The following is a 17691-nucleotide window of genomic DNA, read 5'->3' on the forward strand; positions in this document are numbered from 1 at the left end:
GAAAGCTTGAACACTGGCTTGTATCTGCTAATGAAGCCATATTTTGCGCTTTCTAATTGGTTGAGGGCAAAGAGTCGGGAGCTATCTGCAGATAAAAATAAAACTACTGTATACTAGGGTCAGCAGTCCTCGTTTTACAGTTGACTTGTTTCTATATAGGCATTGGGTCTGCATCCTTTGGAGGGATCATGGTAGTTGTAGTCCCAACCATCTGGATGGCCACAGACTGGTGACCCCTGCTACAGCCATCTCATGGGGTCCTCGCTAGCTGCTCCTCAGACACCGAATGCCCTGTATCAATGCAAGTGTGGTTCCTACCTTTTGCAGGATTTGACATTTCTTTCCATTTGTTTGTAGGTGGCTATTCTGATACCGTTCCGCAATCGTCATGAGCATCTCCCTGTGCTTTTCAAACATCTGATTCCGATGCTGCAAAGACAGCGGCTGCAGTTTGCCTTTTATGTCATCGAGCAGGTAAGAGGAAGTCCTGATTGTTGCATTTGGGATCACAGTAATAATTCAGGGGTTTTCTGCATTGACCTCCCAATCACTTGACTGGCTGTGGCCAGATGCTTGAGAATGCTTTCTGCTGAGCTCGGCAGAAATACAAGGGAACTGGCAAGGCCATATTCCTATCTTTCCACTTCAGGGCGCATTGAGCGGAGGAAAAGTGGGAAGGGATGTGACCCAAAGACTAGTACAAGAGAGATGCAATCATGTGAGATCAGCATACACAATTTTCAGTGAGATAGGGAGAGATTGACAGAGATGTAAAACTTCTCTCCAAATGTATCCTTCAATTAATACATGAATTCATATATATTCTTAGTTCCATTCCATACATTATTATGGGGACGTCGGTCAATTTATAATATTCAAAGGAACTAGTGTACATTTAGGATACTTGACGTTAATTCTTTTCAACTGGCGCTCTGTGTTAGCATTCATGAGATTAAAACTGAAATAGATCAATTCTTTTTTTTTTTTAAACTTTTATTTTTGTTGGCAGAGGTTCACAGGGTACAAACGACAGGACAACAAGCATATGAATCGAGTGGCTCGCAGAGCTGTCAACGGGCCACAATAGCATCTTTACAATAATGACTGCAATATTTTACAAACAACAGAGGAGGCTGAGTAACATCACAATGCATGGGTGGGTGCCGGGGATGGGGAAGACTCCGAAGTGGCATCAGACAGGTCATTGAGATATGAGGTGAATTCACTCCAAATGTTCTTAGGACGAGAACGAGCAGGCAGTGTAGCCAGATAGTCTTCCTCGCAGTTCCGTGACCATGTGAGCATGCCCAACCATCTCTGAGGGGTCGGGGGAGAGGAACACCGCCAGGCCTGAAGTATACATTTCTTGGCAACCATGCAACTTATGTCTAGAAACTTTTTTTGGCGTTTAGTTTCCTCGGTGCCCCAAACCCCAAATAGGACTGCTAGAGGGTCGGGATCGACAGTGGTTCCAGTTACAGCACTAAGTGTGTTCATGACCCCACTCCAAAAATCGGACAGCTTGTGGCAGGACCAGAACATATGGAGGTGATCAGCCTCTGTGGCCCTGCAGCGCGGGCAGAGGCGCACCTCGGAGCGAGCAAACCCAGAAGTCCTGTGAGGTGTGTAGTATAGCCTGTTGAGGAGTTTATACTGCATGGCCCGGAAGCGAAAGTTGAAGGAAACTCTTTTGGTGTGTAGGCACATGCCTTCCCATAACCCATCCGGTATCTCTAGACCCAACTCACCAGCCCATTTGTTGCGCGCCCCAAGGATCGGGGCAGGGGAGGCATCCTGCAGGATGTGATAAAGTGATGAGACAACCCCCCGTGCCCCGCCCGAATTGGCAATGTACGCTAAAGCAGGATCGTCTGGGGGTTCGTTCGGGAAGGAGGGCCACATAGTACGGAACGAAGCGCGGAGCCTGAAGTATTGAAGGGTCTCTAAGGGAGATCTGGTGTGGCCCGGCCTCCACGTCTGGGGATCTATAAATTTGCCCTCTGGGTAGAAGTCAGACAGTGCCCTATATCCCAACGCCTCCCAGTGGCGGGTCAAGGCCGCATCGTGCGTGGGTTCCAGGCCCGGGAAGGCCCAGACAGGCAGCCACTTGTAATACGGAGAAGTCCCAGGCGATGGGTTTAGTATGTGTGACCAGGCGAATAATGTCGCGGCTAAGGGGTCAATGGGGGAGTCCGGTGCGTAATGTCGGTGCAGAACTAAGGTCATCAGATTAATACCCGAGGATGCCAGCCGTTCCAGCTTGACGTGAGGGCGACCCGGGGCGCCAGGGTACCAGTGGGTGGCATACTGGGCTTGGGCCGCGAACCAGTATGTAGCCAGGTCAGGGGCAGCCATACCCCCCCGTCTGTACGAGAGTGCCATGTCAGTCCACTTTTTGCGCACCGCACCAGAATGCCAGAGGAACTGTGCGCAAAGCGTGTGAAGATTAGTGAAGTATGCCTTCCCAGGCCACAGGGGCACATTGCTAAAGGTGTACAGGAGCTTGGGGAGGAGGATCATTTTGATCAAGGACAGTCGACCCGCAAAGGACAACGGGAGAGTGCGCCAGCGTGAAATTTTTGTCTCAACAGTTCGCGCCACAGCGGAGTAATTATCGGTAAGTAGGGTGGGTTTAGTGAGGGATACATGTACTCCCAGGTATTTAATACCGTTAGGGGCCCAGCGCAGAGGATATTCAGAAGCGGGGTGTGTGGTAATTTTCGTAAGCGGGAAGATCTCCGACTTGGAGTAATTAATCGTGAAGCCAGAATGTGTACCAATGCGAGTGATGTCTCTCAGTATGGGGTTGAGGTGGGTAGCGGGATCCCTGATGTAAAGTAGGACATCATCTGCATATAGAGATATGATTTCAGGCTCCTCTATTAATCTTATACCCTTGCGGGAGTGTCTCGAACGCACATAGTCCGCCATCGGTTCAATCGCTAGTGCGAAGAGAATCGGAGAGAAGGGGCAGCCCTGCCGGGTGCCTCTGAAAAGCGTGAAGCTCTCAGATGTAAGAGAGTTAACGCGAACCCGCGCCACGGGGGATGTGTACAAAAGTCTGATGAATCCTATCATGTTGGGGCCAACACCCATTGTCTCGAGGACCAGCCACATATATTTCCAAGAGACCATGTCAAAGGCCTTCTGGGCGTCTAGCGTAACCGCTACAGCATGGGCGTCCTGGTCTATGCGGGACATGACATTAAACAGTCTCCTGATATTGTGGGAGGTGGACCTGCCCGGAACGAAGCCCGCCTGGTCCTCATGAACGAGGTGCGTCATTATTGGCAAGAAACGGTTGGCAATAATTTTAGCGAAGATCTTTGTGTCCAGGTTCATGAGGGAGAGGGGTCTGTATGACCCACATTCATCTTCCGGCTTACCCGGTTTGAGCAACACCGTGATTACCGCTTCCCGCATGGAGGGGGGAAGGATGGAGGTTTGTAGCGCCTCGTTCCATACCTCGAACAGACGAGGGGCCAGGACAGCAATGTGTTCCTGATAAAAGTCGGCGGTGAGGCCGTCAGGGCCAGGCGCCTTGCCTTTGGGCAAGTTGGAGATGGACGACACTATCTCGTCTAATGTAATCGGGGAGTCTAACTGGTCCCTAGTCAGTTGGGAAATCTCCGTAGTGGGGATTTGCCCGAGGAGTTCACGCATATGCTGCTCGGTGTGTTCTGCGGGCTGGGAATAGAGGGAGCTATAAAACTCAGTGAATGTCTCCAGTATTTTCGAGTCCGCCCATTGTGCGTCCCCATTACGATCTTTGATGGAGGAGATTTGTGTACGGCCCAATTCCCCTCTAACCAGGGTTGCAAGCGTTTTCCCAGGTCTATCGCCCTCCCCATATCTCCTGGCGGCCTGTGGGCGACTGAAATAACGGACTTCGGAGGTGGCCAGTGTATTATATACTTGAAGTTCGTCAGATATCTGGGCAAGAATGGAGGGGTCAGAGCCGGTAGTGGCGCGTTGCTCAAGTTGTTTCAATTTGGCCTCAGATTGCCCCAGGGCAGTTCTAATGGCCTTCAGCACCCCGGCCTCCCGGGAAATGGACATGCCCCTTATATATACCTTGAAGGCCTCCCACCTAACCGCTGCGGTCGTGTCCTGGAGAGAGTTAAGTTCAAAGAATGACTCGATATCCGCTAGTATTTCGGCCTTAAACACGATGTCCTTTAGGGCCTCAGACTTAAAACGCCAAGTGCTGACCGTAGGAGCAGGAGTGCCCAATTTCAGGGACAGTGTAATAGGGGCGTGGTCCGAGATCGTACGGGCAAGGATGCCCGCGCCCTCCACCCCGCCCATTACCCCACCGGAAACAAGAAACAGATCTATCCTGGACGAGCTGTCGTGCACAGACGAGTAATAGGTGTATTCCCGTTTCTGCGGGTGGAGAGTCCTCCAGGCATCGCAAATGTTGAGGGATGTCATGTGGCCCCGTAGCCTGCGCGCAGCGCGAGAGACTGCCCTAGGAGTCGTGGATGTTCTGTCCAAGACAGTGTCCAATATAAGGTTTAGGTCTCCTCCCCATATAATGTGCACTCCCACATAACCTAGAAGTATGGTGGCTATTGCGTCAAAGAATTCCGGTGAGTCAACATTGGGGCAGTAGGTGTTGATAAGCAGGTATTCCCTATTGACCAACGTGCAGTGTAATATAACGTAGCGACCCTCGGGGTCGATGTAACTTTTATGTAGTCCAAACTTAATTGATTTATGGATAAGCGTGAGGACCCCCCTGGACTGCGTGGAGTAGGAAGTGAAAAATCTGGCGGGACCCCAGGATGGGGCGAGTGCCCTTGGTATCAGACCATTGGAGTGTGTCTCCTGAAGTAGCAGGATCCTAGAGTTATGCCTGTTGGCATACGCCATGATCTTGCGCGCTTTAGTATGGTTGCTCAATCCTCTAACATTCCAGGACATTATGACAGTAGACATTTCAATTGTAGCCATATTCAACCGCAATATTCATCCTCAGTGAACATCCCAACCCAAGTGGCAGTGTGGGCCCCCGTAGTCAAAACAGCATGCGCGCTTGTGCCCCTTCAGCCTGCGCCCAGTGGAACCTCGTGTGCCTTTTGAAAAAACAGCCCCCTTCCCACCCCCCACCCGCACCGCTAACCGTGAATCAGCAGTGTACCCATCACCCACCCTAAGCCGCCCAAAAATAGGCCAACCCCAACCTGGCCTAAACCACCCAAGGGCCCAACAGGGGCCAATCCATACCAACAGAACAGAGATAAACAGTGCAATCGCAGTGGGGTGCGCCGTTGCCACGCACTAGCACGCCTAGAGCCAGCGGCTCTGTTACCAAACAAACAATATCAGCAGGCTCCCAACGCAAGTCCCCGCCCGCAAGCGGAAATGCGGGGACCGCGCGCAAGCCCCTGCGGCTCCGCAGCCCTCAGACCAGTGTCAACAAACGAATAGCATCTACCCCATGTGTCCAATGAGTGGGAAACTGGAGCGGTCTTAATGACGTGGGGGTCTCGCAATGGTGCCGTTTAGGGAGGAACACATGACAGTTGGGCAGCAAAACATTGCAATGTTGGCCTTATGCAAAGTGGCAACCCAGACCCGAGGAGGAGCAGGGCTCGGGCATCACAACCCGGGCAATAACGGAAGCATGGACCATCACAATGAGGTATCGTAATTACAAAGACAGCAAATGTAGCGAATAAACCCTCTCCCCAACATTCCCTCAATTCTCATCAGCAAGGTCCTGGAGCGGTATCTCCATTTCAATAAACTTCGCCGCCTCTTCAGGGATGGTAAAGAAAAAAAGTTTGCCCCTGTGGGTGATTTTGAGTCTGGCAGGAAATAAAATGGCATATGGGACTTTGCGCTCCCGGAGCATCTTCTTGACGCCAAGGAACTGTCGCCTTTCGTGCTGCACCGCAACTGAGAAGTCTGGGAAAATTCGAATAGTGTTAGACTCCAAGCGCAGCTCACCCTTCTCGCGCGCCAGGCGGAGAATGTGGTCTCTGTCCCGGTAATTGAGGATCCTGGCTATAATGGGCCTGGGGATATCACCAGGCTTGGGTCGCGGGGACAAGGCCCGGTGAGCTCGCTCAACAGTGAAATAAGGGGAGAGGTCCGGGTCGCCAAGCAAGTCCTTAAGCAGGCGCTCGACTGCCTCCTCCATTCGACCCTTCAGGGCGGCCTCAGGGACCCCAATGATGCGTAGGTTGTTCCTACGGGAGCGGGATTCCAAGTCATCACATTTGGCCCTTACATTCTTCATGTCGCGCGACAAGGCAGCCACTGTGTCCTGTAGCGTGTGTATAACGTCCTCGTTGGTCGAAATCCGATTCTCGGCCTCTGTAATTCTGGAGCCAGCCTGATCGACACGTGTTTTGAGCGAAGCCACATTAGCATTGATGTCGTCAAGCTTCTCATGAAAGGAGGCGAAGTTTTTTGCCATCGATTCCATCATGGCCGTAAGATCAGGGGATGGAGCCGCGGGGGTCTGCTCGGCATCAGGTTCCTCCGGCGTAGTCGATGTGTGGCCCCCCTCGGATCGAGGGACCGCCTTAGTAAATTTGTCCATGGCACCCCCTCTAGCGCCGCTCTTGGAGCGATTCGACATGGTCGATGGTAGAGAATGAGAGAGAGATGCCGAGCGAAGGGTAGCCAAATCCAGTGGCACGTGCTGCTACGGGCACGCAGGAAGCGGCCTAGTAGGCCTAGGTCGGTGAAGTCCCCGAGCCGAGAGGGAAGAATACCATATGCGTGGGAGTTGAAAATATTAAGCCAATGCAGGGCTCAGCAGAGGGACCGGCTGCCCCCCCAGCGCAGACCCAGCGGCGGACCCCACCAAGGCGGGCCGCGCGCAGTCCACATGAAGTTGGAGCGCTGAGGAGGCGAGGTGCGCAGAGGAGATGCCCCAGAGCCAGAGGGAACGGTGCGGGGAGGTTCGCTGCCAGTGGCGGGCCCGGTTAATGTGGCGAGGATCAAGCCGGACCAGAGAGGTGGGGGTCCATTAGGTGTGGAGCAGGTCACCCGCCCCGGAGGAGGTAAGGTGTAGCGTAGACTCAGGAGCGGGGAGAGGCCCCCATGCAGACCCAACAGGAAGGGCCGCGATCCATACGTCCAGGTCACAGCAGGCCGGGACGACGCAAATCACAGCCACCCCCGGCTCTCACCTCGTAGTATGCCGATCAGGTCCAGGCGGGGCCGCTGCAGCGCGTCGGATCTCCAGCAACCCCCCGGGGGCGGAGGGGAAGGTCCGCAGCCGGGCGGGCGGCGATCACCGGCAGGCCCGCACAGCCCACACACACAGCCGCGGCAATGTTCCTCCTCCTGGAGGGGCGGGCAGGCGGAGATGGCTGGAACCACGGCCCAGCGGCGTGGAGGAGTCGTGGAGGAGTCGCGCCCAATCCGCAGGACGGGAGGCGTACGATGGGACAGGGCCGCTGTGGGCACCCTGAGTCCGCCGCCGGGCGGGCAATGGTCACCCGCGGGCCCGCTCAGCCCACGCCCTCAGCCACGGCCCGGCGGCCGGCGCAGTAATGTTCCTCCTCCCGGAGGGGCGGGCAAGCGGGGACAGCCGGAGCCCCGGCGCAGCGGCGTGGAGGAGCCGCGCCAGAGATGCAGGCACGATCCGGCTGCAATGGGGGCGGCGGGAAGCGCCAACTCGGGCCGTACGCGGGCGGATTACGGGCACCCGTAGAACGATTTCCTTCAGGAGTTGGTGTGGGAAGAGCCCCCACCAGCAGCCGTCGTTTGTGCGAGGCGGGGTACCAGGATCAGGCAGGGAACCGCAGATGTAGCCGGATAGAAGGCGGCTAGGCGTGGAGCTCGAGCATCAAGCGGCCATCTTGCAGGCTGCTCAACAGCGCCCCCCGAAATAGATCAATTCTTTAACCGTTTCAATCCATTCCTGCCCAACAAACCAATGGAATTTATGAGCTACTTTCCGAGTGAAAAAAGAAAGAATCTTAGACTTAATTGGGTTTATTAGTCGATTTCTATTAGTGTATTTGCAAAAGCATTGAGCTTACGCTGCAGGCCAATTGGGGCAGCGTACATAAAATAAGATCGTCTGCGTAAGCAAGCCAGTTCAGGTTAAGATGACCCAGTCTTTCATGTTGGAAGAGTACATTGTTCCATAAATGGAAGCTGGTGGGAGCAAGCACATAGCCCGGATGAAGAACGATTTAACGTTATGTATTGGCCTGGAAAGATCACCTTCTGCATTAAGTCTGACCAGCAAAGAATTGTTTGCATGTTTCAGCTTTAGACAAGTTAACAAGCCATCAGGGATGTTCCATTTCATGTAGTTTGTTTTATAGACTCGAACAATCTACTCTATCAAAGGCTGGGGATTAATCTTTGCATGTCATAGTCACTTAGAAAATCCTCTGTTGTCATACAGCATTTGCAGAATCCTTCCATTCCTTACACTATTTCTACTTAAATCCAACTTGAAATTTGGGCCATCTTCTAGGGGTGGGTTGCCCAATTTTCTACTTTTAGCACTAATGAGGCAAAGATCTTACTTCATGCATCAAGTTGGGCAATAGGTTGGTACTAACTAGACTTACCTCTATCACCTTTTTTTAAAAATAGGGACAACTTGTGCTTCTGGCCATGTAGGCGATAGAGATGGAGCGTTCACAATATTACTAAACAAGATCTTCTAGACTTGAGATCACTAATCAACATTGTATTTTAGAGTGTCACTAGCTGGGGTACCCGGCATTGCCTGTGTCCTTATAGAGTGTTGTCCCATGTGCCCTGGTAGATGTTGCTCTTGTCCTCTTTTTAGCAAGCCTTGCTTCAGTTTGCTCTGGTGTCGTATGTGCACTGGAGGATGTTGCTTGGAGAAAGTTGCTCTTGTCCTCTAGTCGGCAAGTTCCCAGAAGTTTGTTGTGTTTCAGAAGCTCTTGATATTGATTTTCGCTTTGCATCAGATGGGGCTTTTCCAAGTGATAATCGTTTTTTGTGCAGCATGTTTCAGTGACTCAATGGCTTCAGCCCATTTAAGAAAATGTCCAAGAAAGATTGATTGTTCTCTCTTCTTGTGAATGAACTTAAGTAAATTGTAACCTTGCCATTTCCCATATTTGGAGTGGCGTGGTAAAAAAAGGGTACTTCGATTTTTTGTATTCCCTTTTAAAAATGCTTTAATAGACAGTTTCAAACTGTATACAGTAGTAATACATTTTAAAGGAATAACTAACATATCGAACAAAGATTGCCTTCTTCTAGTACCTACCTCTCTCTCTCTCTCTCTCTCTCTTGAATTTTTGGACTTCATAATAAGGTGCTTTATAATGGTTTTATCAAAAGTGACATTCGGATTTCTTGACGAAGCCTAGTTGAACATTTCGAGCAGTTTACCATTTCCCAAAACCTTGTAACTGAGGGAGAGCCCAAACCCTTCAACCTAGATGAGCTATCAGAAATACATAAATGATGTTTAAGAGCCTGGGCAATTCTTATGTTTCTCCAGAAGAAAACCATTCAGGTCATCCCTATAGAAGTTTTGTGACCTCTAATTATAGTCCCTCTTTTTCATCGCAGGTTGCATATCACGGGCATGCATTCCCGTGCACATGAAGCTTATAAACTGGCCATTTCCCAGAAGTCAAGTCTAGGAACTCTTTCATAGTATTGTTAATATTTACAGCATTGAAACGAATATCCATGTCGGATTCAGTGAGATTGTTGCATGATCTAATCATGAATTTGGTAAATGTATCCAAGAAAACAGGGTTCCAGGAGGTTCCTCTTGTTAGAAGGGACAGCCAAAGCCAGCTCGTCCACTCGATCGAAATATTGTGCATGTGAAGCATGCATGATCACTGTTGTGCGATGCACGTGCTGTATGTTTCACCTGTAGGACTTTTCAAGGCCAAGCATTTCATCAGTTGCATCCAAGTTGTAAGAGTGTTAATAATCTCACGTTGTCCTCTTTCTTTGAAGTCTTGTGTATAACTTGATTGTTCCAAATCCTAATTAGACTGGCATTCCGGAGATCAAAGTGTCTTGTATTTGTTGTGGTTGCCGATCTTTAAAGGTTGTGTTTCTTCCCGGTCACTTGTTAGCTTTCCCGTGGCATTGGTGTTGGCTTACAAATTAGAACACATCAATATATTGGACAAGAAAGACCAGGGGGATTCCCCTTTTCATTCATTCTACAATGAATGCATTGTTTATTTACCAGATCTTTACAAAACTGTGTGAATATACAGGTCTTAAGTAGTATACAACACTAGAAAGATACTCTGTGTGACACAAGCTCTAGCACGAGGTACCCATAAGGAACTTTTCTTCCCTCATGTTTCATATACCAGTATACGGTTGAGGTACCCCCGCACTCTACACAATAACTCTGAAGCGCTGTGCTTAGGTCACTACCTTCATCACATGAGGCACCAGCAGACCTCTTTGCCTTCCATGCCCGCGGCTTCAAGCCCAGAGCTTAGATCAGACCCACTGCGGCCCAGCCGTCGGCCGATGCAGCAGGACAATGACTCCAAGCACTCTCACAATCCCGATCTCAAACGCCAAAGCCGCAAAGTGTTGGAGCACCTCATGGCCACAACTCAAGCCACACTGAAGCACTCCCTTTACTTTTGCTGTTGTGTGTAAGCAAAGGAACACTGTTAAAAACATTGCACTTAGAACCCTCTGAAGTACGGTTTGAGCGCCATAAATATTCAAGGCAACATTAACCGTGATGTTTGAAAGGTTTAAAATGTGTAGTTTTAATTAGTAGTTACAACGTTTTTTTTTAAATGAATGGCTTAAATAAAAAGTTCTATGTCTGAATGCCACACAGAAAGGTTGCACCACAGCACAGAAGGCAGCAATCCTGCGGAAGCGACCTTTTGTGCGTAGCACTCTGCCCTTACTAGTCAGGCACCCACTGGGGGGTGGGGGGTCAGGCGCCATCCGCACCTCTCTACCTGCTACCGCCCACTACCACACTTAGCTGCTGCGGGCTCCGCAGAATGCGAGTGAAAAATGTCTTAGTCAGAAAGCCAAAGTCAAGCTACTTTCTTGTTCCCTTAGCAGAATATTTCGTTTTGCAGAATTTTATTTTGTCCGTTTCTTAACAATATTTTTATGGACAGTTGCTGGTGTTTAGATGGTGTAGGGGAATTTGGTAAATGTTTCCTCTGTTCGGAGGGTGTGGCTAAATCTACACTACATTTTTGGAAAGGATGCAAGCTCGCTGGAAAAGATCCACCTGTCTCCCAGGCATCTGGCCAGTATAAGCAAGGGTTACTTTGCATAGCTTTACGGGTGTGGTACCTCTGCCAGTGCCAGGGATCTTACAACGAACCCGTGTTACGGTGCCTGGAAGGAAATAAGCATGGAATGATGCCAGTGAACGACTTCAGTGCCTATGGCCAAGTCTAATTCTATTGACACACAATGCAATTATATCAGGGATATTAGTCATTCCAGTTCATTCGTTTGCACACACTATGGTTCCTCATGGCATTCACCCATGGAGTAAACCCCTGTAGATCTGCGATCTCTGGTTGTATCACCTTATCGGAGAGCTCTTTGGCGTCAGAGTAGACTGGATCATGGGGCGTGTCCTTTGTCTCAGAAACCTCATGGCGTTGATACAGCGTGACCTTGTTCACTTACACAAAGGTAGACATGGGATTAAACAGACTGGCTCCAGTTGTGTGACCGGTTTGCAGGGTTTCCCCGCAACCTGAAAATCCGAGGTTCCGGCCAAAACAAGCTCAGCAAGTCTGCACAGGCTTTGTTTAAAATAACCCTCCCATTGCTGTTAGGAGAAGGGAGGATTCTGTCCACAAACAGAGCATTATAATTTCACATGGTTATGTAAACAGAGCACTGCCGGGCCATAAGAACGGTGGCCCATTTCCGAAACTGTACTGTTCTGACTCCATAGTACTTACGGTACACTCACAACTGTACTCTGTGTGGGAAGGTCACTAGGTTGGATCTCTTTATGATATTTTGTTTCAAAGAGCAAAGCCTACCTGTGTTCTTTACCTCTCGACTTTGTAGATGCAATTCTGCCAAATCTTGTTTTGTGACTATCACTTGATTGGCCTGTTTCCACTGGTACTTTGTCTTTAAGGAAATATTCGACTAATTTCCACTTCCGTGTTCAGTTTGCAAAGGACATCTGTACTATGTTTCGTAAGTAACGATATCTAAGTGCAAATGGTAACATTTACATTTATTTTCAATTTTAAAGGCTGGGAACCAACCCTTCAACCGTGCCATGCTTTTTAATGTTGGATTTGTTGAAGCGATGAAGGACCTCGACTGGGACTGCATGATTTTTCATGATGTGGACCACATACCTGAAAATGACCGCAACTACTACGGCTGCGGGCAGATGCCGCGACACTTTGCAGCGAAACTGGATAAATACATGTATTTGTAAGTGTTCACCTTGCATGCATTGGCATCAGACCGTTGAGAAATAGAATGTGAGCACAGGCCATGTGCATACTGTGAAGGGTTTTTTTTGTTTGTTTTGTTTTATTGTTGCCACTGATTTGTCGAAATATTCACAGTGCATTCGGTGATAATTAGTTTGTAGCGTGCACATCGTTGGGTACTGATCCGGTGTGCCATGTTTTTGATTTTGTGCGTACCAATGCATTTAATTACACAATGTCACTCTTGTTAATTTCAGCATGTTGTTTCCCATGCACTAGTGTTGTGAACTGTGATAATGATCAAAACAACCCACAGACGCCAACGAGAAACCTGGCAATAAACACAATGCTGCCAGGAGCATGGCCACATTATGATGATAAAAGAGGGACTCCTAGGGGTAAACAGTGGAAATAACTGCAAAATAAGGGGAGTAACTCATAATTATACACGGGATGTGCGTCTGAGCAAATATCGCTTGCAATGCCGATAGTAATCACCAGTAGTGTGCTGCATTCTAAGCCATTTGAAGGGCTCCGCAAACCTATAGGCGCTTTAAATTTGTTTGCTTTTTACACTTTTGGCACTCACCAGTTCTTTACTCTGTGGTCATAGTAGAGACCCTGATGGCGGAAACTCGCATCCACCTGCCATGGTTATGGCCATCTGTGATTTCGTCAAGTTTTATTTTCAATTTTGTTTTTCCAGAGCTTGAATCTTTGACATGTGGGTTGCATTTGGATCATGCAAAACCAATTCCACAGGGGAGAAAAATTAACCTCCAGTTGTATGGCCTGGGTGTTAATAGTCTGCTGTGGGGGACTACATCAGCTGTTGAAGGTATCAGAGACCATATTGAAGGTCATTGCCTCATTTGGGCCTCTACATTAATCTCTGGGCCTTTAGCGTTTTTAAAAAAAATGTAGTTGCTTGTATAGCGTGCCAAGCCCAAAGCCATCTGGGTGCTAGTTTACAGAAAAAGTTACAGTTGTTACTCAGGTTGACGACAATGTTAAACAATGTTGAATGTATTGTCATTTAAAACAATACTTGAAATCTATACTGTTTGTCACTCTGCCTACTAACTCACAAAAACGCAGACAAAAATATGCTCAAATAATGCACATATCCAGCGCCCAGGCGCAGCTTGTATATTTGTTTTGTTCTTTGTTAGTGTAAAATAAAAAAACCCATTTGTTGCCATTCCCGCATCCGTGGGTTTTTTGTCTATTGTGCTAGCAGTTACCTAGCTCCTCTGCAAAAACCTGGTGACCCTATGTCACGCCTTTGGTTAGGGTAGTTTTGACTCTCTTCCTCCCTTACAGTATCTCCTACCCTCTTGAGTCAAGCCCCCTTACAAAAAAGAGGGTCGCCCTTATATCTCCCTTCCTTCTTCTTCAGGTTACACGCATACACTAATCATAAGGCAGTATATATATATATGTACAGGTCAGGCGGTGAGATACATTAGTTATATAGTTGCAGATAGGCATTCAAGGAAGGCTTGTGGGATTTCAATATGTACAGCAGTCACGAACGGGGTGCGTTAATTAACCAAACTTTGAGCAAAGAGGTATGTTTTAAGCTATATTTAGGGAATATCCAAAATGATTCCTGAGCTCTTAATTGGACCGGCAAGGTGTTCTAAAGCTTGCTGTCAATCCTGGGAAAGCTACTGCCACCCGCTTTTTGGAGCTTGAATTTGGGGTTGGCAAGGGGGTGATGTAGGCTGCTCTTGTAGGCCTAGCAGTCTGTGGTTCAGACATTTTATCTGACAGGTTGGTATAACTTGCTATGACGAGTTACAAGGCTATATAATTATCCCGAAGCACAAGATGGAGGACAGCCACTTGAAGTAGAGTACACAACACTCATACAACCAAATGGTTGGAGCATGAAAAACAAAGGTTGATTTCGACCAGAGACGCACACAAAACTGATGAGGTCACCGCACAAAAACAGCCAACACCTTCTGATGAGGACATTGCAGGAGGTGGAGCAGGGTGTCCAACAATACATCCTAAGAAAAAGAATGGATGAAGGAACAAAGTCAGACAACCATAGACAAATGTCTTCCGTTATTGAATTTACTGAAATGCACCCTCTAACGAGGAAATAGGATTGTACTGGACAGTGCTCCAGGGATGGTGGCTTGCTTTACTCCCACCACCCTTGCATTCATTCTTTCTAGATGCAAATAGTCTTTCTCCCCTCTCCTACACTATCCTTGTCAGGCAGCCCATATTCTCCCTCTCCTGCCAGGGGTTTCTCCTTTTCAGGATTTCCTTCATCTCAGGTCCTCTTGGAAGACCACGGTTCTCAAGTCTTCCACATTTTCAGGTTCCTTTGGTATATCCTTGTTGTTGGATCCCCCTCGTGTAGATCACTGGTCCTGGTAGTGTAGTCTCTGCTAGGGTCTGCCAGAGTTTCCGCTGTAAAACTGCCAGTAAGTAAGCCACCTTGGCCCAGGCAGAGGTCTTCCTCTTCCTCCAGAGAGTGGTGAATAGCAAGTCTGCTGCCACTCAACTTGTGCCCCTAGTGGCTGTCTACAACTAATTTTAGACATCTGGGCTGGTGTGTTGATTTATAAGCAGGCCTGGGCTCTTTTGAACAATTTAGCTCAGGTCTTCTGATTGGCCCATTTTCCATTGGGTTCCTAATTGGTAAGTTTGGCAATGGTTAGTCCTCTTCTACCAGGTAAGTGGTAAAGGGCCTCTATTCTTTTCACTTGTCAGCTCTGTGGCTTCAAATATGAGCTATGTGCGCTGCTCCATCTTAGAATCTTGTGTAGTTCTATTTGTGATTCCGCTCTGCTTGAATGCCTGGGTTCTCGATTCTCACTGCTTTGAACGTGCTCTTTCCAGGTGGCTTGGAAGCTTCTGTCTCATCTGGTATGCAGGCGGGTTGGTTTCACTAAACTCTCGCTGTTAAAGATGAACTCTGCTTTGCGATCTGTCATAGTTAGGGACTAAGACTCCTCGGACTCTGTTTGATAGGAATATAGCGCTGTGTCTCAGGAAGGGTTAACAAGACCAGGGAATCCTGCTCCATCCACCTGATGGTTAGACACATTGGGTGGCGACCTGGCCAATCGAGTTCTGTGGCTTTGTCTCCTCATATTGGAGGGTGGGGACTGCCTCGAACTCATCTCAAATGGCCAGAGAAGTGCTTGTGTTGCATTCTATGCATTGTTTCGATCACGTGCCATTGTAGTTGTAAATGACAGATGCGTGATTAAAAAGGTGGTGCCTGAATCACCAAGGGAAGATCTTTTGCAAGGTGTCTCCTATGTAGCTCCAGCCAGTTTCATGTATACATGACTAACATTGCACTCTGGTTGCATTGCTGCACGCATGTCATTGGAACTATGTATAATGTTTGCTCACGAAGGGCCTAAACTGTGCCTCGAGGGCATAAGGAAGTGTTTCTTGCATCTCTATAATTATGCCAGTGGTTATTGTAGAAAGTGCAGATTGCCTGCACTGTAATTTATTATTCCAGGAGTAAGCAGACTATGGGCCTCATTACGACCCAGGCGGTAAGTTACCGCCATGGTGGTTGGCGGACTTACCGCCCCATTCCGAGGTTGGCGGGGCGGTAAGTCCCCAATCCCCATTTACCCTTCCCCATTCCCATTTTTGCCCCATAGGGCATAATGGGAGTGGGGAAGGCGTTAATTACGCCACCGTAAATTACGGTGGCGTAATTAACAACAAGGTCCCTTAGCGCCATGGATTTTAACACCTGCTAAAAGCAGGTGTTAAATCCTCCATGGCGCTAAGGGACCTCGGAATCAGGCGGTAAGGGTCGGCGCTGTTTACGCCGCCGTAAACCCCTTACCGCCTGGGTCCTAATGAGGCCCTATGCATCTTCAGAGATGTGAGTCAACCATTGATGGGTAAAAGTTGTTCAGGCCATTAGGAAGATTAATGCTGATTTCAAGTTCCAGAGGGTGGGAAAAGCCATGCGGCTGGCTGTTGTTGGGAACATCTTGAATACTGTGAGCTCTCAAGACAATTTTTTATATAATTTGAGAGCATTGGCAACTGAGATGGGGCATTATTTTAAATGGATAACTATAATCCAATTGGGCTCAACATTCTTATCCATTACCATTCTGCTCTTCGGGGCTCCCCAGGAAAGACCTCCCTGCAGATTTAATGTCCCCTTTGAACTGAAATCCTGGAGAACATATTTTCTTTATGCGATGCATCTTGGATATAACCCCAATGACCTAAAGGTTAACCACGTTGACCAGGCAGGAGGATCACTTTCTAGTGAGAAAGGCATAGTTTTAAATATGCAGTTATGTGTAAGATGGTCACTTGAGATCTGATATGCGGTAGCCCAAAGGATTGATAATACCACAAACAGGATAGTTTTAACTTTATGGAAATCAGTATGATTTAGTTCCCTAGAATGGCAACCCTCTTGGATTTGATATGTATTATATCCTGGTGGAGTGACGTTGCACTCGCCCATTGGCTAATTTCTGGCCCATACAAGCCGGTATGGCTCTGAAATCCTGTATGGACTGTAAAGTGCCCAATATGGGGATGCTGCATCATTTCCCCTTGGGAGTGTCTGCCTGCAAGGCTCTTGATGTGGCGCTCCCATGATCAGAAGGAGTACCCAGCTGATAGCCCGGTGTGGGTGGCACTACTCCCATGGGCTGCACCTTGCACTAAAACATTCCCCCACTCTTCCTGACCTTAATGAGGTGGGGGTGGATAGCTCCACCCCCTCGCTGAAGAAATACTTCCGGCACTTTGCAGATGCGGTCTGGAATCTTGCACATTACCCCCACCAGCCACTCGAATACCCTGCGGACCGCACCTGGCAGATGCGGCCAAGCTCCTTAGCCCTCCCTCCTCATCACGTTGTGCACGTCGTTGCTTGGAATACGCCAGTTACCAGAAACCACTGCAAGCAGATTGGCTTTTTAAAAATGTTTTATTTAGGCCCCCACCTTTTGTAGGACAGAATGGCTTTATAGACCACAACCTTTGGCCATACCAGAAGTTCTAGGACCTGAAGATTTACAGAAACTTTGCACCGGTGCAAGTGCAAAGTTGCACGGTATTAGCACTAGGGGAAAGTTTGCCCTATTTTTAAAATACACTGGAACATATTAGAAAGCTATTGGACCATGACAAGTGCAGTTTGGTATGGTATAAGCACTAGAGAAAGAATTGCCCCCGGGCAAAACAGATACATTTTCACTGCATTATTGCAGCAGGGCAAAGTTTGCCCTAGTGCTAATAGGGAATGGTATTAGCACTAGGACAAACTTTGCTGTGGTGA

General features: G+C 48.5%; 1 protein-coding gene across 2 annotated transcripts in view; it reads left to right on the top strand.

Moving 5' to 3' along the window:
• Positions 1 to 17691, top strand: part of B4GALT5 (beta-1,4-galactosyltransferase 5) — a 239746-nt gene that overhangs the window by 200823 nt on the left and 21232 nt on the right. For both annotated transcript variants that reach the window (XM_069651263.1, XM_069651265.1), the window contains exons 5-6: positions 358 to 474; positions 12200 to 12387. In XM_069651263.1, the coding sequence (XP_069507364.1) occupies positions 358 to 474; positions 12200 to 12387 (305 nt within the window). The remainder of the gene's footprint in view (positions 1 to 357; positions 475 to 12199; positions 12388 to 17691) is intronic.

Source organism: Ambystoma mexicanum, chromosome 3p (genome assembly GCF_040938575.1).
Source record: "Ambystoma mexicanum isolate Mex_15411 chromosome 3p, UKY_AmexF1_1, whole genome shotgun sequence".
NCBI classification, from domain to species: Eukaryota; Metazoa; Chordata; class Amphibia; order Caudata; family Ambystomatidae; genus Ambystoma; species Ambystoma mexicanum.